General features: G+C 35.3%; 1 protein-coding gene across 1 annotated transcript; it reads left to right on the top strand.

The window, feature by feature from the left end:
- The first annotated feature begins 841 nt into the window (after positions 1 to 841).
- Positions 842 to 24509, top strand: LOC111048079 (39S ribosomal protein L20, mitochondrial). The gene is made up of 5 exons (XM_039424348.1): positions 842 to 859; positions 1129 to 1348; positions 7899 to 8009; positions 14376 to 14519; positions 24184 to 24509. Exons 2-5 carry the CDS (start codon positions 1247 to 1249, stop codon positions 24325 to 24327), a joined length of 501 nt encoding a protein of 166 aa, XP_039280282.1. The 5' UTR covers positions 842 to 859; positions 1129 to 1246; the 3' UTR covers positions 24328 to 24509.
- Positions 24510 to 25252: the final 743 nt, after the last annotated feature.

The raw sequence follows: 25252 nt of genomic DNA, 5'->3' as shown, positions 1-25252 counted from the left end.
AAAAAGTGAACAGAACCTGCTCGCTTGTAATCACAGTTCTCCGCCGACAGCGCTATCTGTCGGCAAAAGTTGTAACAACAATGGCCGCCACACCACAACTACAGCTATGATGAAGTTGGTGGTATTTATCGTTGGCTAGTATTTTGAATAGCATGGAATATGAAAAAATATTCATACTTTTTTTTAGTATAGTGATATGAAGTTTGTAATAATAATTTGAGCATACAAACATTTATAAATTCATAATTATGTTGATCGAATCTGGTTGAGGTACCTATTGAATTTAGTTGGCTCAATGACTGACTACTCTATATGCTTCCTCAACTGAGCTTAGACCTTCTTACCTATTACAATGTAAGTTTTCAAAATAGAGATGCTTCCAATGTTATTTAAATGGAGTCACTTTTCCTCCCTAGGGAGTTTTTCTGTTTTTTACTACCGAGAGCGAAAAAGTGACACTTCAGTATTATGTTTCAGGGAGTACGGTAAAGTAAGTAATTTGGACAGTAGGTGGAGGAAATATATTTTTTAAAGATGTAATAATAAATTTTTATGATTGAGATTAAATATTTTGTCAATTAGTTGAATTTCTACATTGTTGATAAACGATGTGGCAACATCGCAAAACGTGAAAGAGAAAGCGCCATCTTGCTTTGTTGAATGATAGACAAGGATAGCAACACCATTGCAAATCACACACTACCATTATATCGTGGACCTCGCTATACTTTGTGACTGGATCTAAATCAAATGACTACTTTTTCGTGTTCCCAGACCGTGCCCAATGTCAGTAGAGAAATCGTATCAATTTTCAATATATCGATAGCTGAATTATATCGAAGAATCAAAGCTCAGCCACAGAATAGATACAGAATGGAAACTTGTAATCAAACGCCTATCTAACCAATGCTTTTTACATGACCCCAATACAAAACACGTCACGTGACCTTGGGAAGTTCCAATCCTGGTCTTCTGATTGGCTCGTGGCAGTGAATGAGATCAATTGATCCGGATCATTAAAGTGATCCGAACCTACCATCAATGCTATTACAATGCGGCGCTTCCTAACAAGATGGCGGATTTTAGCGTCAGGGTATAGCCAAGTTTCCGTACTGTATGTATACTGTGGCTCAGCCTCAGGAGCTCATCACTTTATAACATAACCTATCAATAAACCCATTTATTCTAGGATAAAAAGTAGGCCTATACATTTTTAGGATATTTTAAAATTTTTTAGTTAATCAAAATGGTTTTTACATCAATAGCTCACTTCATACGTGCTAATATCAATAAAATGAAAGGACCGGATGAATTTTGGAGGAAAAGGAGAATTTTCAGATTGACTGCCGTAAGTATTTAGTTTTCATTAATAATTATTACTTATAATTGACTTGATAATATTCATTTGGGGAAAAGTCTAGCCGCTGAGCTACCCAAGTTATCTGAGTTATTAGGATATTATTGACTCAATTTTTTTAAATGAAAGAGGAGGAAAAGTAAAGCCCGCTAGCCTATTTGTGTTTCCGAGCACTGGTTGAGAAAAGAGAAGGATCTCTATGGAAATTTATGGACTGGATCTAGCAAGGAGGTAGCCTAATCAAGGAGCATCCACAAAAATGGCGGAGCCGCAATTCTTTTGAAGAGAGGCATAAAGTGCGAGGTACTGGATGTTCAAGATATCTGTGTGGAGTTTTCAATGAAAATTGTAGCTATCAAGCTAACTAAACTCTCTATCACTGTGGTCTCCATAAGTATTTAATATATTACTATATTATAGTTCTCCAGATGGATCTTGAGCAATTTATTATGCTTCTGAAGGATCTCCTGAATACTTTGATAAACAGACAGGATTCAAGATTAGTGGTTGGTGGAGATTTTAACATACATTTGGTGGTCACATGAAGATAGAATGTCACCATCACAAACCTGCTGCGAGTAAATGAGCTATTTATTGCAAATCTACTTCCTACAAAAAATCTGCATGTTTGGACACTGTGGCTACTAACTTTGACTTATGAAAATACATAGTTTAAGTCATTGACCTTCAAGGCAGTTCCTGTCCACAAGAAAGGAGATCCTACACTCATTGATAGCTTCAGGCCTATTTCTATAGTACCAGTATTTGCCAAGGTCTTTGAGACTGTGGTGAAGGAACAAATTGTAGTATTCTTCAAGTCCAACAGGCTGTTCTCCAATCTGCAGCATGGTTTTAGAAGAAACAAGTCTACATTGACTGTTGTGACAGAATTAGTTGAGCAGGTTCAGAGGGGCTTTGAGGAAAGAAATGCTGTGTCTCTGATCATGTGTGACCTGAGTAAGGCCTTTGACTGTGTGTCGTATGAGATTGTTGTTGGTAAGATGGAGCACTATGGTGTTAGAGGTGCTGTTCTCCAGACTGCAAAATCTTATCTTGAAAACAGATGGCAGGTCGTTTCTCTGGGAGGAGCTTAGTCCCAGGCATTGCCCATCAGATATGGTGTTCCACAGGGCTCTGTTTTGGGTCCCTTGCTGTTTTTGATTGCCATAAATGACTTGAACCTAGAAGGGAGGGCTCTAAAATTTGCAAATGACACAACTGATTATAGTTGTCGGAATCCAACTCAGCCTCTACAGGTGGCAGAAGTTGTGTTTGGATAAGCTAGGATGTGGCTGGAAACAAATAAGCTCCAATTGAATATTGGCAAGACTCAGAGACTACTCTGTTCATTGGCGCAACATAGCCCTGATCATCACAGGGTGTCCCTCCTTGGATTTATCATCGATCCTAATAGTCCACGAAGACAAAAAACTGCCAAATAGGGGAAAAAATTAATGTATAAGCCAAAATTGGTACAATTGTAGGGGAAGGCTTCTTAAACAAATATACTAAAAGTACTGACCGGTTGTGGTGGTGCTAAGGGGTGGGAGGGGGGTCTAAAGGTGCATTTTCTCGTTTTGTTGTACATAACTCAAAAACTATGGCCTCCAGGAAAAAGGTTGTCACTAGTAAAATTAAACTACGTAAAATTCTCTACAAAAAAGGTCCTATGCACTTTTTTGATAGGATTAATAATAGTGGAGATATAAAGTGGAGAAAATAGGGGAAAATAATCATTGTACAAAATTACTATAGTTTATGGTTACAAATTCTACTTATACTACTACAAATAATAATAATACTATGTAGAGTTTTCAATACCGGTTTGTGTGAGTAATCCTAGTGAAGGTATGGAGGGTTTAAAGTCAAGATCGTGTGGCTGTGGAAGGGGGGAGCAGACTGCTGGAACGTAGTGGCGTGCTAACCTCCCACCACCACCGCCGCCGCGCAGTCACGCCAGTACCTCCCGCCTCTCACCAGTCAGGCGGGAAAAATAAAATAAAAAACTCAATAACATAAAATAAATAAATTGTGTTTGATGGTTACACTGATGTCAACAGCAGAAAACGAGCAGAGCAGAAGCGAAGAAGGCTCACAAAAACCTCGGTTGACATTAACTTTCATGAAAATACGACCATCACAGTCCAACAGGAGCATTTCCTAGCTAATGAAAAGAACAAAACAAGGCTGATCGACATGTTAATTGAGAAAATGATGGAAACAAGTATTGAAACAAATTTTGCCACCGGAGATGCTGATACCACCATTGTGAGGTTTAGTATATTGTTTAAGAAGCCTTCCCCTACAACTGTACCAATTTTGGCTTATACATGAATTTCTTCCCCTATTATGTCTTCGTTGCATGGACTATAAGCTCAAATGGAATTGTCACATTGAGGTACTGTTTAAGAGGCTGGCAAGAGTGACTTATCTACTACGGAAGCTGACACAGCTGGTGAGTAGACCCTACTTGATTGTTGTCTACTATGCCCTCTTCCACAGCAACCTGGGCTATGGGCTGCAGCTTTGGGGTCATGCATCTGATTGACAAAAAGTTTTAATAATGCAGAAAAGAGCTGTCCGCATCATCACCTCTATAGTGAGGTCCACGTTATAATGGCAGTGGATAAAAATAGAAGAATAGCGATGCCAATTCTCTGAATTAATTAATTATATTTCTACAACACATATTTATATTTATAAAAACATAATTGGCGTCGTTGTGGACCTAGAAAAGGATAGTACCACCGGCTTTGTCGAATGATAGACAAGGATAGCAAAACCAAAGTTGATCAAATACTGTCATTATAACGTGGACCTCACTATAGTGGTTACCTTGAACACTGCAGACCGCTCTTCAAGTCTACTGGAATAATGTCTGTATTTAGTTATTATATTTATTTAAGTGCCCTACACTTCAAGGTAAATTTTGACATGTACAACTTGAGGAGAGACTTACATAGCCATAACACTCGGAATGGTTGCATGATTGACATGCCTTATTCCCGACTGTGTAGGACAAGAGACTCATTTCCTACTGTGGCGCTAAAAATCTTTAACAAGCTGCCTAGATGGTTAACAGCCTTGAATACCCAGGTATTCAAGGCTAGGTTAAAGTGTTGGCTTAAAGAAACCCCTTTCTATGGGTTACATGAGTTTTTTGAAGTGTATTTATGACCGTGCCATCTTGATAACTCAAGTGTATACTCAAAACTAGCTTCAAGAAAAGTTATATTCTTATTATTTTGACACAACCTATCCGGCTCCGCTGGTCTTGGAGAAGATTAAGTGTATAAGTGTATTGATCCCATTCTCATCCAAGAGATAGAACATGGTTCACTGATGATCTGGTTTAACGAATAAACATGGTGACACTCCTGCATCATATGTACAAAACAGCTGTGAATGGTCGTTCAATAGCCAGTGCTCCTCTAGCGTTGACTGAGAAGTTTCAGAGTGCATTTGATTGTGGCGATTCACTTGCCCTATGTGACTTGAGCAAGACATTTGACTATGTGCCTATGGTATTCTAGTTGGGAAACTTGAAAAGTGTGGTGTCCAAGGAACAGTATTAAACACTGTTGAAAGCTACTTGGGGGGTAGGAGGCAGCTAGTCTAACTCGAGGGAGCCTCATCAGGCATCAGAGATGTGGTGCACGGTGTGACACAGGGTACTGAGTTGGGTCACCTGCTCTTCATCCTGCTAATGAATGACTTTCCAGACAGCCTGGACTCCATTCTCTTTGTGGATGACACCACGCTGACTGCTAGAGGAGAAAGCAGCGAGAAGGTCAGTTGAACAACTGAATGTCGCCAAGACCTGTTTTACTGTGAACAGGATGAAGCTAAATGAGGAAAAAACAACTTTCTGGTCTGTTTCCTCAAGAGGACTGAAGTGTAGGTTGAGCCTGTGAGGTTTCTCTGCTTCTGGATTGATAACAAGCTGAGGTGGTGGCTGAGCTCAGCCACAAGCTTTATCATGTTGCTGAGGTATGCAAGAGATTGTCCAGAGTGATATACCTCGTCAGGAAGCTGAGATACATTTTTAGCAGGGAATATCTTGTCTCAGCATATCATTCGATGTTTCACAGCCACATCATATATGGACTTCTCTTGTGCGTACATGTAACTTCTAGTCATGAGATGCTACTGCTACAATAGAAGGCAAACAAATTCGCAGTTCATAGGGACTATTGTAGGCCGCTCTTCAAAAATCTGTAGATTCTCATCAACCACAGTCAGTACATCCTGTCCTCCTTGATCCATGTCAGAGTTAAGGTAGGCGCACAATTGAAAACAATGGATCGAATCTAATCGTCCGATGCGTGCCGTCCGTCCGTTGACGATCTGTGTGTGCCTAATCTTCAGAGACTGATGAGAAGAGATGAGATTCACAACTACAACACTCGCCATGCAACAGATCTTAAGGTTTGAGAAGAATATGTTTTCGGAATAATAAATGCTGCATGACTAAGCACATAAATGTAGTCCGTATTGAGATGTGAATGAAAATATTGATTGTCAGATAAATTTTATGATTCACCAAATAAAGTCAAGTGTGACATGAGATACATTGACTTTTTGGCGGTATGAAGTTCGCCGGGTAAGCTAGTAGTGTATAAATCAAAAGTCGGGGAAGAAACAGTTTTGGGCTGTGCCTGTTAGTCCTTCCCCAATCATTTTAAAGAATTGTGTTCTGTTTATCAATAGTTTATAAATAAATAACGAGCGAAGCTCGGTGCCCCGATATTTTTGAATGTTTTATTTCGTCAAGGAAATATAGTCATTCTAAATAATTCAAAATAGCTGAAACTTTGCACTATTTTCTCTTTATTTTGTTTTGTGTTCAATTTTCTAGTTTTTAGAAATTTAATTTAAACATGGACTATAATTATTATAGAAATGAGAAAGTAAAGATTACCATAAAAAAGCTATGACTACGCCCCGTTTCGGAAAGCCAATTTTCTGACTCCAGCTGTTAAGGGTCTAGAACCTAGCTAAATCTTGAGCTCGGAATCCGGCCCTAAAGATCTAATAATGAGGTTAAGGCTCATATTATATTGGTAGATCGCCAGATAGCAACCATTTGCCGCCATGTGTACAGCATGCAGGGAGACTATAGTGAGCTCCACGTTATAATGACAGTGGAGAAAGATAAAAGAACAGCGTTGCCGATTCTCTACCTTGTCACTGCCTTCTATAGAGGATAGCTGATACCGGTATATCTTATGTAGTCACTATCTTATGTGGTCACTTTGCATATATTATAAAAATTTATCCCACATTTAAGTTCCATATTTCTGTTAAATATCACTGATGTTACCTAGAGCACATTATCATTAATAAATCACTTTCACCATTAAAAAAATATATTTCATGTACAACCTGAGGAGAGACTTACATAGCCATAACACTTGGAATGGTTGCATGATTGACATGCCTTATTCCCGACTGTGTAGGACAAGAGACTCATTTCCTACTGTGGCGCTAAAAATCTTTAACAAGCTGCCTAGATAGTTAACAGCCTTGAATACCCAAGTATTCAAGGCTAAGTTGAAGTGTTGGCTTAAAGAAAACCCTTTCTATGGGTTACATGAGTTTTTTTAAGTGTATTTATGACCGTGCCATCTTGATAACTCGTGTTTTCTCAAAACTAGCTTCAAGAAAAGTTATATTCTTATTATTTTGATACAACCTATCCGGCTCCGCTGGTCTTGGTGAAGATTAAGTGTATAAGTGTTTATAAGTGTATTGATCCCCTTCTCACCCAAGAGATAGAACATGGTTCACTGATGACCTGGTTTAACGAATAAACATGGTGACACTCCTGCATCATATTATGTACAAAACAGCTGTACAACACCCCCTCAATGGCGGATTTCAATTTCAAGTACGACACTAGCGCTGCATGTGAGTCTATGCATCTTTAAGGTCTTTGCTTTTTGTCATACTTACTCAATTGCAGCTGTTTTCCATGCATTAAATCAAGCCGGTAAACAGATGTTTGCAGAACAAGAAAACATGTGATTTTCATTACAGCATACTATACTGTAAAGAGTTCATATGTTCTCTTTACAGTCGAGTATGTAAAGGTGCGTACAAATTTATGCGCCGCGAACATGAACAATTCACTTTTAATCAGCTGATGCCAAGCTTTTTATATCTTTATCTTACCGTTTCTGTAAAAATACAGATATAATCAGCTGATTGAAAGTGAATTGCTCATGTTCGCGGCGCGTATATCTGTACGCACCTTTAGGACTCTACTGAGTCCTAATAACATCTGAGTAATTAATATACCAACTCAAATAATTAAAGAACTCATTTAAGGAGTTTCAAGTTATTAGAAATCATCTGAAATCTTATAATTTAGGCCTTTATTATTTTATTTGAGCTCAAAGGGCCTGTCTGTTATGAACTAGGCGCTATTACATATTTTTAATAGAAAAAAAATGCATTAAGTTGATATAGTTTTTAAAAATAAATATGCATCCTTCGCTTGTTGGTAGACTAGTTTTTGTAATCTATATACTTGTTGCAGCACTTTATTAATAGGAAGCGGAATTGCTACTCTCTTGCAATTCGAGGTGCCCATAGAGCTATGCAGTATGCCACCAAAGGACGTCATTTGAAGAAACAGGACATGAGAAATGTGAGTTGGTTTCTTCAATATTATATAATATTCTTGAATATTAATAATAGTTTCTTGAATCTTATATAAAAATATATTAGACCTGTGTAGTTACATAAATATAAATTATGTGAAGAATAGTGACATAACCTGTCATAAGTAGATAGATTGTACACTGATAGTTTCTGGTTGAAAATTGATATTGTTATTTGCGGAACCACTGAATGTTTCACTCAGAACAGATGGACACTCACTAAAAGATTGGTTAAACCTTATTTAGACGCCACGTTTGATAAGTTGTGGCTGGACATGGGCTTTGGCTCTCCTATACGTAAGCAACAAGTAGTAGCTCAGCAGTCGTAGAGTGAACATCGTTTTCATTGTTAGTCGTAGTCTTTAGTTCAGTCAGCAAAATTTTGCGTGAGTGTACAAAATTTTCGTTAGTGAAATAGTATTCGTTAATGATTCGTGAAACTGGGTCAACGCTCGGAACGGTGATTTCGATATGAAATGGGATCACCAGAAAAACTATCACAATTTTTAGCATCGGAGTTTGAAGAAAGTGAAAATATAAATAATTCAGGACAAATGGAGTCGAGTGATAGATATAATGGACTTGAGAAATTGCAATTATCTTCAAGGTGTGGGGCTCAAAACTATTTGAGAATATGTAAGGCCGACTACGAGGATTTTCTGGAGCTGTGTATTGAATTGAAAATCATGGCACGAAAAACCAGTGAGAGCAGTGAAGCAGCAGCTGATAAAACGAGAATAGATGCGAGACTCAGTAAGATTGAGGAAAAAATTGAGAAGCTAACATCAAACCTCTCAATTTCAACACCAATCCAGAATAAGCCAACCTACGCCGAAACGGTTCAACTACTCAAGAAGAAGGAAGAAAAGAAGCCAGGAGTAACTGCCGAGAAGATGAGTGAACAAAGGAGCAGACCAATACCCAAGGAAAAACTGTTTTGTTAAAACCTAAGAACATCCAGGGCACAGAGACAGAAATAAGTGAAAACCTGAAAAAATTGTGAAAAAAACTTTTTCTAATGAGAACTCATTGAAAATAAAAAATAAAAATTGTGAAAAAAATCAATGTGCGGGGTGGGGGAGTGTTTCTAATGATGGACTCTAGTGTAGACAAAAATAAAATTTTCAGTGAGTCGACCCTAAGGAATGCTGAATTCGAGGTAAGTGAGCCACATAAAATTCGACCTAAATTAGTAATTTATAATGTCCCTGCCGAGCTGAGTAAGGAAGAAGTAGTCAACGAAGTTTATAATAGAAATCTACAAGATTCAATGCAGATCGAGCAATTGAAAAATTTATTCAAGCCAATCTTCAAGATTGGTCCAAAAGACAAAAATCAGGTTAATTGGTTGGTGGAATGTGTAGCAGATATAAGGAACAGGATCAAAAATATGAGGAAAGTATATATAGATTGGACTTCGAGCAACGTTAAGGACTACGTGTCTGTTAGTCGATGCTTCCGCTGCCAAGGATTAAATCATATTGGCCGTCACTGTGATCAGCAACAAAACACATGCAGCCACTGTGCGGAAACTGGTCATGAAATCAAGGCATGTCCAAATAAAAACAAAAAAGAAGTATGTGCTAATTGCAAAAAAAAAACTAAAAAATCCATCAAACCACAAAGTTAGTGACAAAAGCTGTCCAGAATATGAAAAGGCACTGAGGAAACTAGTTGAAAAGACCGACTATGGGTATTAAAAACTTTTTTCACAATACCGTGCAACGCTACAGTAAACAAAAAGTTTCTATTGTAGCACAAAATAATATTAATAATACTCCTAGTAGAAATATATGTGAGATGCTTAACAAATTGAACAATTTTAGCATGACTGTAAAAACCCCAAAAAGTAGAACTAATCTTGTTTATAATAATTATGGAGAATATGTAGATTTAGCTATTTCTTTTGCATGCAAGGAAGGCAACAGCATGCTGTTTTCTAAGGGGCTCTCAAAATTTCTAAAATGCTCGAAAATTGATTTGAATGAATGACAACAACTTACTAACACTGAAGCAGAGTATATAAAAGTTTTCTCTGGAAAATCTAATTGTCAAGTATTCATCATAGAAACAAGCGAACAAGCTGATCAGAGATTCATTAATACACTTCCTCTTCTGAACAGTTAGAGTTTAGTTAATTACCCCTTGGTGATAGGAATTGATATTTTCAACAATGCAATTCAGGATATACCGGCAATTAGTATGTTGAGTTCTGTTGGAGAATGAAGACCTTAGTTTTGTATTTTACAATCATGGAATTACTAAATATCAATTACTTAGAAATACCAAGTCAATATAATAATGCTACAGAGTAATGCTGATACTAATGCTGATACTACAGCAACTAATGCTGAGTAATGCTGATACTACAGTAATGCTGATACTAATGCTACAGAGTATCCTGCTGGATTTTTCGAGGGTGTATCAAAGTACGAAAGATACAATGATAGACCTTCGTAACCTCCTTGAAAAGGCTGATGCCGAAAATGCTAAAATCTACAATCGGTTTCTCAATGGTATATGTGATGACGTGTCAAGTAGAGCAATTGATAGAGTGAAAAGATATGAACATATTTGATAATGTAATGAAAAAATTTCTATTCAAAACAAACACTCTATACCGAATGGGATACAGTCTAGAAGAAGAGGCAAATATGTTGAATTCTTAGAAGAGGAGAATAAGTTCAAAACCACTGAAAAAACATATTAGTCACTAGAGATACAGAGCTTATGCTAGATGGCGAGCTAATAAGTAGAATAAATAAAATTCACATCATCAAGCCCAGATTCCCACAAATCAGTTGGATAGAAGGAGTGCCTGGTTGTGGAAAATCTACGTATATAATAGGAAAGCACTCTCCAGGAAAAGATTCAGTTTTAACTCAAACTAGAGCAAGCATAAAGGATATAAGAAATTCAGTCTCAGCACAATACGCCAGTCATAACACACCTATCCAGCTTAGAACAGACTACAGGACAGTGGCATCATATATTATTAATAATACAGGCAAGAAATATGAATATTACATTAAATATTACATTGGCTTTATTGCAGAATTAATTGGAGCAGTGGAAATAATAGTTTTGGGTGACTCTAACCAGATTCCATATATAGAGAGATCACAAGTAATTACCAAGTGGAACAAAATCTCAGATTTCTGTGAGCCGGAAGAATATATAACAGTAACTAAGCGGTGTCCAGTGGATGGTCTGTTTTGCACTTGAATCATTCTACCCAGGAATCAGCACAAAGAACGCCCAAGTAAGATCAATACTTCCAACATTCAAAAACGGCGAAACTCTTCAGCTGAAGGAAGATACTCTAATCCTTACATTTACACAAAAGGAGAAGAAAATTCTCACTGATGGCATGAAAAAATATAAGTCCCAAAGAATTAATACAATTCACGAAGCGCAGGGGCTCACATAAGGATGTAGTGTTAGTGAGGATTTGACACAAGAGACAATAAAATTTATAACAGTGTATCACACGCTATTGTCGCAATATCCAGGCATACAGAAAGCTTCAGATATCTTACAACAGGCTACAATGATGCAGTACAGGACAGAAAAAGAGCTTATGGTATGGAACAGAAAAAACTTAGAAGGAGAAGCCAATACTAAACATTGTAAAATTGATGAATAATCTGGTATAAGAGCTTGACGTAGAAGATATAAATGATATTGCAATTCTGGAGCCTAAATATGTGTTTGATTGCTTGAAGCAGTTCAACCTGAGAATAATTAGTTTCAATATCAGAAGTTTCAACAAGAATGTTGACGAGTTCCTGATCCAATTAGAGGACTTACAGTGTGACTTTGATGTAATTGTATTAACAGAATGCTGGATTTCTCGCAATACAACTCCACGCATAATAAGTAACTACATTCTATATGCAACAGAGAAGAATCATCTACAGAATGATGGAGTAATTGTATACGTTAAAACTGATATTAACGTTGAAGTTGAGGAACCAGAAATTCGACACGCCAACTGTTTGAATCTCCGCCTCGAAACTCAAGGAAGTATATTTGTCATTACTGCAAAATATAGGTCATCTTCCAACCCAGATTTGATGAAATTCATCAACGGTATGAGACATCTGCTCGAGGGATCAAGTCAACATTCCCATGTAGTTGTAGGGGACTTCAATGGATTCTGGATTCTTTTCTACGGTGGGACCATCATATAGATAACCTCTGCAAGAAGCTGAGAAAGACCATTTACAAGTTTAAATGCTGAGAACATTGATTGATGAGAATTGCATGAAGATGGTCTACTATTCCTTAGTTCAGTCTCTGCTTACCTATGGGATTGTAGGATGGGGGGAAGAAACTTCGTGCACCTTGACCCCCTCTTAAAATTGAAAAAAACTAATAATGAAGATCATCAAGCAGAGGCCACCTCGTTATCCGTCAGACCAGCTCTACAATGAGTTTGGTGTAAGACAACTCTACTCATTGGAAATAATTTGCAGACTACACAAAAACCCAGAAAGCTTTCAACAAAGGAACCACAGTCATAACACAAGAAACAGAAACCTTCTTATTACGAACGTGGCTAGGAAGGCAATATATCAATGACACTTCAACCACCAAAACTCCACAATCTACTTCCTGCACAAATCAAGTCAATAGAAAACCCAAGAAGATTCAAAACTGCCGATAAGAACTGGATTATTTCATCTGGAAAACATCATATAGAAAACATAATCTCAAACAATATGTGAGCTCACTTACCCAACGTATTTGCAGTTTGCATCCCCACCCAGAATCTATTACTACTACTAACACCTACTCTAGTACATGGGTTTCCCATAGTTGAGTAGGTTAATTTCCAATAGAATTAAATTTCATATTTTTCATAAGCCTATTGTATTGTAGATATTTTGTACTTTTTATGTTTTAATTGCTTGATTGTATTTTTTAAAGGAAATAAATTTATTTATTTAATTCAAATTGGAATTAAAAATATTTGAGATATAATGGGCCATATGAATAAAACCAAAGCATATGCTCATGAGCATGGAGCATAAGGTTTTGCTCATGAGCATTAGGTAGAAGCATTAGCATTTGCTCATTTTTATATGAATAAGTTTTACCTTATCCTCTTACCTTAATATGCTCCTGAACTCTGTAGCAAATGCTCACGTATTTTAAAAATTTTCATCAGGTGATTCGCTTTTCTGGCCTTACTTTGTTTTTATAGCTCACGGAAGCGCTAAATATGCAAGTAGGAGGCACCGCTTGTGTTTGAGTCGCCTGTTCTGTTTTCTATTTTTATGAATTGAGTTTTAGGTTAGTTGAGTTTAGAATTTTGAAATAATAGCGTGAAAAAATGTCATCTCTATAATAATCTTCAGCATATTCTTATAATATTAATAGTCTTCTTATAATCGTCTTCACTTTCATCTTCTTAAATGCCTATTTCCTATTTTGTGATGGCTATCTTTATATCAATCTTTTGTATTTATTCTTTTGTAGGAATAATGGTGATATATATCATGGTTGAATATAAAAAGAGTTTTATAGTTCTCAACTATTGGTTGTGATCGTATCTGGTATAGTTTCCTCTTCCTCATACGAATTAAATTGAGCCATTTTACTATGAGCAAAAGGTGATTAGCTGCTCTAGACTAGACTCACCTTTTTTGAAGCATTTGCTTCAAAAGTTGAGCAAATGCTCTAGTTTATTCATACAATTTTGAGTATAAGCTTTTACTTTTGAGCAAATGCTAAAATTATTTTTTATGAGCATGAGCAAAAGGTTTTGCTCACGTTTATTCATAGAAAATGAAGCAAATGCTCCATATTTTAGAAGTATAAGCAAATGCTCAACTTTATTCATATGGCCCATTATTAATCAACATCTCTTATGTAAACCAGAAATATATAACTTTTTCAACTCAAACTTCTAGAGTGGTATTAATTTTTGTTGAATTTAATTTAATTAAATTTATTCTTTTGTGTTTATTTCAAACCAACCACTATCAAATCTATCCAACATATCTGTGGATGCATTTTGTGAATGTATTGTGGTGACTACATTCAAAAAGTAGATAAATATCCAATTATTCACTGTTTATGATTTTTTTAGGCACATTATTTATTATTTTTACTTTTGTATTAATCGATTCCAACGAAGAAACTATTGTTGCTTTTTCGTATGAGATGGAAAGTGACCTGATAGAAACCACATCCAAGTAGAAGAAACTTATTGCTTTAATATCATTGATAACTCTATTCTCTAAACATGTATTACTCATTTTATTATCCCTGAACACGACTTTTATCACTACTATTCATAGTAAGAGATAAAAACTGTGATTGAAAAGTAATTATTGTTATTTTAGCTGTGGCTTCAACGAGTAACAGCTGGCAGTGAAGAACATGGAGTGCCGTTTCCAGTGCTCCAGAAGGGACTTATCAGATCAGATGTACTTCTCAGTCAAAAAACTCTCTCTGAACTAGCTGCATGGGAACCTCGGACATTCAAGGTATTTCTTGTCATTTCCCTGCCAAAACCAAGTTTTTTATATTTAGTAAAATATCATATTATAGCAGGCGCACACTGACGCGAATATGTTGCGAAGTTTTGATGCTTTGCGAATTCAATTCTGAGATCTTGGCGTGCGGAAATTTAATACCATTGCGGTGTATGTACTGGGCAAACCGATGCGTTGCGAAATATTAGCAACTTTTGCTACATGCAGCATTTGCAGCGCTTTTTCGCGTTGCGAATTTTGTGGCGAGTTCTGAAACTACACTAGTTTCGTCTGTGTTGTAAACAAACATTGCACGACCATAACATTATTTTATCTTACTTTTGAGGTATGATTGTGATTTCATGTCACCAGAGAATTATTGCTGTAGCACTGTAGGAAAATAATACTGAAAAACAATCATATTTCCTAGACAAGAGAAACAGTTTCTTGTAGTGCCTGAGTCACATCAAGCTACAAAATAATTAATTTTAGCTGCTACAGAAACAGTGCAAGTATGTAAACAGCCATTTTGGCAGCAGCTTATAGGATAGCTTGGTGTGAATTAGGCTTTACCTTAAATGAGTTAGAAATATAGAATCGGATTATAAAGAGTGTTTCGGAATTAGTGTCGAACATTTTAGGGTATTGTTCCTGGATGATAGGGAGACTACAAAAATGTCGTATTTGAAGTATCCAAAACTCAGCGGTTATCCTTATAGCTGCCATTTTGTTTTTTCACTTAGGAATTTTTATCTCGAGAACGAAATGTTGTATTGATCTGAAATTTGGCATGAATATTTATGCTATAAAGACTCAACTTTAAAAAATAAAATTTTAGATGTAAATTTTCAAAATGACTGCCATTTTAAATTTCTGATTGCAAATTCCACGAAAACCGTTCACTCTACAAAAAATTACAAGAGACAAAAAAGTTAGCAAATTTTATCAAGATGTCAAGGATGTCTTATTCATTAAGACTGGTCGAAGAATAACAAAGAAATAAATTCTTTTCGTACTGCATGCATGACCACTTTTCACCATTTAAACATCAATATTAAAATTTCAATTCCAATTGTATTATTTTATGATGAAGCTTTGAAACTCGGTATGGCTCCATATGGCCATCCAGCTGATTTTACAATGCTTCTCAGATGATCTTGTTTGTTCATAGTAATGCATGCAGTACGAAAATAATTAATCATCGTAGGTTTGTAGAGCATCAAATTCTCGTCAAAATGAAGAAGAAGAAGAAGAAAAAATGCTTTATTGAACAGTATTTTCATACAATGCAATGAAATTTGTAACACACATTTACGGCTTGATACTTTTTGATCGTCAGCCGGAAAGTCGGTAAAATGTTGAAACTAGTGACAATAACAATGAAAATAAATCAATATCAAGCAATAGAGATAACTATAACTTGTAATAATCGAAAACACAACAAAAATCTGAGAAAAAAAGCATAAAATACCTCGAGAAATAAAACAATAAGAAAAATAATAAATTTCAAATAATGCTAGCACTGAACTTATTCTAACAAATAAAATCTAACTTTTACTTTATTTTGTTAAACTAAATTCAACAGTTTGTTTGCTCTCAAATAAAACCTCTGGAAGGTAGAGGACTCATGAATTTGACCTATTGTAGATAAATATTTTTCCCCAGAGCATGACAAAAATACCCTACCAGTTGAAATCCTGCACTAGTTCTCGCCTATATCTCCAAGCGTCCCTACAATAAGAAGCTAATCTCTTCCAATCTAGGCCATTCATATAAGACATAAATACTTCTCTAGAGAGTACCGCCGCCCCTAACCATTTAATTCTCCATTCCTTCAAACATGGGCATCGCCCAACAAAGTGGAAAACGTTCTCAATTTCTTTTAAATTACACATTGAACAAGTATAGTTCCTATCTGACACCCATGGCTTATAGTTCAAATCGATCAGCTCGCCTCTCGCTTTAAACACCCATCTCATCACCCACAAATCACAATTATTCCTCTTTATGTAATTGTTCTCACCCAGTTGTAGGTTCAATGATCTATACAATGAATGGAAATGGCCTGCTTGTGCGTCCTGTAAGAATTTATCCCTGTGAATTATGCCCAAGCCTGAGAGAGTTTTCTTAAATTTATTACTCCAATTAATATTGTCATTATAACTTATCCCTATATCATTACACAATTTTCTCCAATCTTTAAACCAGAAGACTCTCTTTTTTATTACTTCTTCCACTAGAAATCTTGGAAGTCGACCTTCTTTCATTTCCATAACTTTTGTAATATAGTTGTAATGCAACCTGAGACAGTACTCAAAAAGAGGTGACAGTTCTGTCTCAATAAACAACATGTAGTTTGGGGTGTTTATAGGAAGCGAGAACACTTTCTTAATGAAAAATCTCTGAAATTTTTCTACAGTATCATACTGTCTGTAGCCCCATACTTGAGCTCCGTAACACAGAACTGCCCTTGCGCAAGCTTTGAACCATTTACATTTAGCTGTGAAATCTATATTATCACTATTTAAAAGACCTCTCCAGGCCAAATTCACCGCAAGTTTAGCCTTATCTGATTTTTCTTTCAAATGAGCTTCAAAATTCAATGTTGGTGTAAGAACTACCCCCAAATATTTGTATCTATTTACACATTCAATCTGCTCATTTTTAAATGTCCATTTCTCACACCCAGCTAGTTTTCCTCCATTCCTAAAGACCATTATTTTTGACTTATCTAGATTTACTTTTAAATTCCACATTTCACAGTACCTTTCTAAATTATTTATCATGTACTGAAGCCCTACTGGAGAGTCAGAAATCAAAGCTATGTCATCAGCGTACAATAAGACCCGAATCCTCTTACCATTTATCAATAGTCCTCCACCCAGTTCATCATTTAAATCATTTAAAAACAAAGAAAATAGCAAGGGACTCATTAAGCAGCCCTGTCTCAATCCTGATTTAGTTTGAAAACGTTGTGAGAGACCACCCTCTCCAGACCGTTGAGTGCACCATACTCTAGCAGAAGTATCCTCATTTAACGCTCTCAAAATAGCCAACATTTTTGTTGAGAGGCCCATATTACTAAGCTTATATAATAGAGATTTTCTGTCTATTGAGTCAAATGCGGCTGAATAATCCACGAAAAAACAGTATAATTTGCCTCTTTTTTTAGCTAACTGAAGACTAGCGATAGATGTTAAGGAAAATATATTATCAATAGTAGAGTATCCCCTACGAAATCCCGCCTGAAACTCGTTTAGTACGTTATTTTCCTCCACCCAGTGATTAAGTCTATTTAGTATTAACCCTGCAAAAATTTTGAAGAATGCTGTTAAAAAACTGATACCTCTGTAATTACCTACTACGTTGCTCTCACCTTTTTTAAAAATCGGAAAAATAATGGAAGACTTGAAACTACTTGGGACCCTACCTATTGTAAATATTGTATTGTAAATATTCAGTAATCTATCTAGCATATTGGGCGGCGCATTCTTATAGAACTCAAAGGGAATTTGATCTTCTCCTGGCGCTTTGTTATTTTTTACTGATTTTAAAACTATATTCAACTCATCCAGACTGAAGTCACTATCTAATTTATCATTATAAATATAGGGTTCCGCATATAAACAAGACAATGCTAACATTTCAGGATTTAATAGTCGACGGAAATACTCTACCCATTCACGTGGATTTATTGAATTATTAACAATTTTTGATCTAATTTTAAATTTATTTAGAGCATGCCAAAAATCTTTTGGGTTTTGGGCCGAGGAAATATTATTCAGGAGAGCCTTTTGATAACTCTTCCTCTTCTCGTTACACATTTTTTTGTAATCATTTCTTTCAACTAAGTATAATAGCCGGGTGTGATCATTACTGATACGGCGGTACAGATTTAGAAAAGATAAGACCTTATTTCGGGCTTTCCAACACTCATTATCGAACCATGCTTGTTTTTGTCTGTACCTATCTAAGCTTCGAACGGATCCCAGAGATTTAGCTACACTTCGAATACACTCTGACAAATCTTGACATGCCTTCTCGACATTTTCATTCAACAATAAATCATTATTTACTCGTACTGTTATCTTATCTTTATATTTTTCAGAAATAGACTTATTCCAAGACAGTTTTGGCAATAGAGGTAAACACTGATAATTATCACCTGGCTTCTTACCTACGTCTAATATAACTTCGATTGGAAAGTGATCAGAAAATGACTGGGAGACGACTTTGAAATCCAATGCGTAATTGAAATACTCCATACTAATTGCTGCTATATCGTTCACAGAGTCACCCATTGCTCCCACAAAAGTCATCTCCCCTTCTAGATCGCTATTCATTCTACCATTTAGTATAATAAATCCTAATTCTGAACACATTTCCAAGTAACGCCGGCCTTTATTATTGACTGTTTTATCTTTGGAATTTCTATTATTTAACAATCTATCCGACACATATTGGCTCATCTTACTCGATAATCTCTGCTCTGTACCTATTCTCACGTTCTTATCCCCCAAAACCAAGAATCCCTCATCTGCGTTTTGCAACAGTAAATTATTCATTTCATAAAATTCTCTCTCCCAATTATTACAGTTAATGTACACTGGCAATACATTCAAGCAAACGGAATTATACAATTTTACAACAATTACACTCACATTATCAATATTTCTAAAACAAAGTTTTTCTTTAAATGCTGAATTTTTATTAATACCTAATAGCAAACCCCCACTAGCACGACCAAAGTGAGAGTTTTTCTTTGCATAACACCAGGCCAGTTCAAAATCAATGAAATAATCACCTATCCACTCTACATCTTCTTGCACTATGTGTGTTTCAGAAATAGAAATGATATCATAATCTTTTAAAAAATTTACAAAATTAAAATTTCTCACCTTGTCTTTCAAACCACACACATTGTAATATAACAACTTAAGGTGTTCATCTCTTTCTCTCACAACTACAGACTGCACATTCGGCTCCTCGAACAGCAGACGCGCAGTGGGAGTTCCCCTAGTTGGCTGGCTGCTCCGCTAGACCCGCTAGAAAGCGACTCATATCCACATGTAGCATTGATTTGAGTTTTTCGACGCCATCCTCCGCCCCCGCCATCAACTTGTTATCCGTCGACCAGTGGAAGTGAGTCCCCTCGATTTTTAGGAAGTCGAAACCGAGGTGTACATCAATGTCCGGCACCATTTTTGACAGTTCTTTTTTCAAAGCCAGAAGTTTCCCCCGTTTGAATCTCGTCAAAATGATGTATTATTTCACTATTCAAGTTTCCCTTTCATTGTTATAGCAGCTTTAATGTAGGGGGTGCAATTTTCATTGCTGCGACAAGTGTCAACTCAGTGTTTCCACACTTTCAACACAGGGGATAAAGATGCGCATTTTTGCTACGTTCACCTACTAACTAGTCCAAATCAAGCTGCAAAGTCAGAAGTTGTGTCACAGACACCCCATTCAAATGTCATTGTCAAACGATCAATTGTTGCAGCAATGAAAATTTCACCCCCCACATTGAAGCTGATATAACAATGAGAGAACAACTTGGAATAGTGAAATAATACATCATTTTAAAAAGATCGATTTATAAAAAGTTATAAGAGCATAAATTGGAAAAAAATGGAGGCAAACGTGTTTTTTCAAAACTGTCACACCTTAAAGAGCAGATATCTCGAAAACTAGAGGAGATATAAAAAGTTGTTGGATGAATATTGTAGGAAAGTATGTACGCTTTAATTTGTTATATGACAGTCAAGTCCTTAGGATACATAGTTTTTGGTTTTATACGAGAAACCAAAAAACGGTACCTTTAAACCACCCCCACCATCTTAGCACAGGGGGTAGGGGTGGGGACTTTTGATATGTTTACCTCCTTACTACCCTAAACAGAACTGCGGGGTCAAAAATTGTCTTCTCAACTTTTCCCTCTATACCCTTTTTTGAACATTAATTGCCTGGACTATTTATTCTAAAGTTAATTCGATTATGATATATCATACATGATGAAGTTCAATCTATATAAGAGAGAGTAGAGATGTATTTGTTCGTGTGTTAATTTTTTCGTATCAAAACATGTCAACTTGTGGATTGCATACCGGAAAAACGAGAATGATTTAGATCTCCAAATTTTGCACATAGATTCTAAAAATATCAATCTCGTGCACCTTGAAGCCTAAATTTCAATTTTTCTTCTAGATTGTTCATAATTAATGTTCAATTTTCATTTAAATTCACCAAATCATAAATGATTTATGATAGAAATTAAAAAAAAAACAGCTGTTCTATTATTGCTTTCTACCTAATCCCACTTAACCTCAATAATATTGTATTGATAATTGATAAATATTTTTAATAATAATAATATTTATTATTATTATTATTATTATTAATATAATAATAGTATTGTTTTGATAATAAATACATATTTTTATTTCTACTTTTTGTGTAGTTGAGAAGTTGAATTATTCATATTAAATGAAAAAGACTGAAAAATTGTCAAAAAACCACAGATTTATTGATACTTAGAAAGACCGGTTTCGGTTATTACACCATTGTCAATCTCTGATAAACTAAAACTAAATACAAGAGCAGCAGAATTTATATAAGTAGGCGAGTACTGCTATTGGTCAAGGGCATGAACGCCTGCCATTGGCCCAGCTAGACAGTCTCCTCCCACTCAACGGTGTCACAAAATGGCGGCTTAAACAACAGACTCGCCATGATGACAAATATTACTTTCAGAATAAAAGAAGAACCAAGAAAACAAGTGAAAAGATAATAAAACAAATATTTAAATGGAAAAACTATTGACTAATGTATGCTTACAATGTTATGATAAAACTAAATTCGTAGTGTTGTATTGGTTGAAATGAATCTGGTCATATAAACTATACTGGGAAATTTCTTTTAAGTACTCTTGTTATTTCTAAAGCCTTTAGAATATTCAGAGATCTGCCTTTGTTATTAACATGCAGAAACTCAACATTGAACTTATGATTATTTGTTATCAAATGTTCTGCAAAGTTAGATTCCCCATTTTGTTTATTCCAATCTCTGATGTGTTCTTTAATTCTACTTTTGAAACTTCTACCTGTATGACACACATAACAAGCATTACAATCACCACATTTAAGTTTGTACACCCCACTTTTATCCCAAATATCAATTTTGTCTTTACTCCAGTTAAATAGAATATTTAAAATCGGTTTGTTCTTGAAAGCAACATGAAATCATCCATTCCTCTTCAATTCCTTACCTATCTTATCAGATACAACGCCTAAATATGGGATTGTTATCCAAGTCTTCTCCTCACAGTTTGAGCGAGCCTAAAAAGCTATAATTGATTGAAATTTGTCTGTTAATTTTACTCAATAATCTATCCACCATACTTTCTTCATACCCATTTCTGACAGCTATCTGTTTAATTTTAGTGATCTCAATATCAAAATCATGATGGCTCATTTATTTATTTTTATCATAACATTGTAAGCATACATTAGTCAATAGTTTCTCCATTGACATATTTGTTTTATTATCTTTCACTTGTTTTCTTGGTTATTCTTTTGTATTGAAAGTAAATTTTGTTATCATGGCGAGTCTGTTGCTTAAGCCGCCATTTTGTGACACCGTTGAGTGGGAGGAGACTGTCTAGCTGGGCCAATGACAGGCGTTCATGCCCTTGACCAATAGCAGTACTCGCCTACTAGTATAGATTCTGCTAATCTTGTAATTACAAAGATTATAAAACGATATAGTTGAAGGAAAAATCAGCGGAAAAATAAGTGTTGGAAGGCGACGTGTTTCCTGGCTTAAAAATTTGAGGGATTGGTTTGACTGCAGCAGCAAAGAATTGTTTCGAGCGGCAGTGAATAAGATCCGGATTGCTGTGCTGATAACGAACCTCCGATAGGAGACGCACTAGAAGAAGAAGAATCTTCTAATTAGTTTTAGTTTATCAGAGATTGACAATGGTGTAATAACCGAAACCGGTCTTTCTAAGTACCAATAAATCTGCGGTTTTTTTACAATTTCTTAGTCTTTTTCATTAAATTTTTATTTTTACAACCTCTGTATAATAATATGGTGAATGTGAAACAGCTGCATCAAAGAAATTATCTAAAAAAAAAAAAAAAAAATCGGTTCAGACTAGTAGTTCTGTGAACAGTAGACCTCGCGCAGTTATAAACCGCAGCCTCCTCTTATACTGTCCATCAGAGCAAATCCTGTCTGTATGTCGTGTCGGCGAGATATCAGTGTGAAAACGGCTAATGGCTGTTGGGGTTGGTGTATCAAAAATGTTAACATCGAAAGCTAATCTCCTTCAAGACATACTGGCAACAGGACAGCCCAAGTTCACGGCAGAGAAAGTTCGACAATACTATTTTATTTTAGTTATTAATTGCATGCGTTATTGCACACAATTAATAGTTCATTTATTTATCTATTTATTTATTCACAATGGAGACAACGGGTTTCCCCAAATATGTTTCCTTAACAATAAAAATTACAGATACAAATGAAAAAAGAAAAATAATGATAACAATAATACGAACTTATGCAATAATAAATAATACAAACAACAAAAATACCACCTAATTCAAAAATGAAAAGATTTCAAATACTTATGAAAAAAGTAGAAATAAAACAAATTGAGAATTATGAAAAAAGTAGAAATAAAACAAATTGAGAATTCAAAATTCCTTAACTTATAAAAATTAAAGAATATAATAACAAATAGTAAACAAAAATTTTATTAATAGAATTAATAACATTTATAACTGAACGACGTCCCAAGCCATATGCACATCCACACTGATACACCAACTATTTATTTGATCAGATCATGCTTACACAAGATTTTGTTTTTTGAGACAAAGTGCTAAATAAACGTCTACAGTTTTATGCTGCATCGGCAATAATAAAAACAGGTTTTTCTGTCGACCCAAATTTGACCACCATTTTGAATCCAACTTCATGTTTTTTGAATTGGAAGGTGGTCATATGATATATGATTTCGATAAAGGATTTCAAGAGAAAATATGGTGAAAACCGCACATCGATATCTCAAACCTTTCAAAAGTTATTCTAATTCAAAGATACTGATATATATTATCCATCTCTACCATCTTCTACACTATAATGAAGGAAAGAGCTGGCTTATACACGTATACACGTGTCAAGGATAGGAAAATTATGTTTGACGCATCATCACGTCTGAACTACTGGACTGATTTACTTGAAATGTTGCATATAAGTTCTTAATTAACCGAGGATTCTTATAGGCTTATTTTCAATTCTTCTAGATTTCATTACGTCAAGTTTTCAGTTTAAGTTTTAAAATAGACCCTTGCGAAGCACGGGTTACCTGCTAGTGTTCAATAATAGAAAGGCGGAAAAACATAAATGGAACTTGTGATTTTTCAAGAAAAAACCTTGCTAGATCACTCTTATTAGGGATATTTTATACAATTATATTCAATTGAAGTTATCAACACAATAATGCTTGTGTGAATAAATAAACAATAATTTTTGATATTCCTTTTTCATTGGTAAGAGGAGTTTCCAATATGGATTCGTACTTGAATATTAGTTTTAAATCAATAGAACAATTTTCAACGATATATTATTGATTTGAATGAGTACCGGTATTAATGCAATGATTTTGCAGGCTCTCACACAATTGGCATGGACTAAGGGCGTTGAAGATGGCTTCAATCGTATTGAAACACTGGGTGAACCTCCAAAAAATGTGTTCACGAGAGGCATGCTCACAAAAGAGGTCTATCTAAGTGATGACGAGTCAAAAAATTGATCATCTTGACCAGTGAAAAAATCTTGACTATACAAGTGAGAAGTATTCTAGAGTGTTAGTATAATGTCGAATGATTTTTTGTCTTTAGGAATTTTCAGTTATTCTTACCTGTTAATCATTATTTGTATTTATATATTCTTGAATTTGTTACAATAAAAAGAGAATGATTTGTGGATCAGTAACTCTTATGGTTTTTAATTTATCCATTTATCAAATGGTGAATTTTCAACAAAACTATTCTGTATTATATTCAAAATATTATTGTACAGGGTTAGCCAGTGATACGGGAAGATTTAAATAAGTAACTCTTTAAAAAAGTAATATTAATAATGGTTATAAATGTATAGAAAAAAGGTAGCCATTTACTTTACAATAAGTGAAACAATCAATTTTTACTTTCCTTGCCCTATTACCATAGGTACGGTAAGGAAAGTATTGCTTTCCGAAAAAAATTAAGGTACCCCAATTTCTAAATTTCTATACGTTTCAAGGTCCCCTGAGTCCAAAAAAGTGGTTTTTGGGTATTGGTCTGTATGTGTGTGTGTGTGTGTGTGTGTATGAGTGTAAGTGCGTCTGTGTACACGATATCTCATCTCCCAATTAATGGAATGACTTGAAATTTGGAACTTAAGGTCCTTACACTATAAGGATCCGACACGAACAATTTCAATCAAATGCAATTCAAGATGGCGGCTAAATGGCAAAAATGTTGTCAAAAACAGGGTTTTTCGCGATTTTCTCGAAAACGGCTCCAACGATTTTGATCAAATTTATACCTAGAATAGAAATTTATAAGTTCTATCAACTGTCACAAGTCCCATATCTGTAAAAATTTCAGGAGCTCCGCCCCATCTATGCAAAGTTTGATTTTAGATTCCCAATTATCAGGCTTCAGATACAATTTTAACAAAAAAAAATGAGTGGA

Source organism: Nilaparvata lugens, chromosome 3, assembly GCF_014356525.2.
Source record: "Nilaparvata lugens isolate BPH chromosome 3, ASM1435652v1, whole genome shotgun sequence".
NCBI lineage: Eukaryota > Metazoa > Arthropoda > Insecta > Hemiptera > Delphacidae > Nilaparvata > Nilaparvata lugens.
Note: the sequence above shows the minus strand (reverse complement) of the source record. Positions and strands in the feature narration are given on the sequence as shown.

Bases quoted from the DNA above. Each gene is read 5' to 3' on its own strand.
- LOC111048079 (XM_039424348.1), top strand. From the start codon at position 1,247: ATGGTTTTTACATCAATAGCTCACTTCATACGTGCTAATATCAATAAA. The intron at 1,349-7,898 runs GTAAGTATTTAG...TACTTGTTGCAG, and splicing joins GAATTTTCAGATTGACTGCC to CACTTTATTAATAGGAAGCG. The intron at 8,010-14,375 runs GTGAGTTGGTTT...TTGTTATTTTAG, and splicing joins AGAAACAGGACATGAGAAAT to CTGTGGCTTCAACGAGTAAC.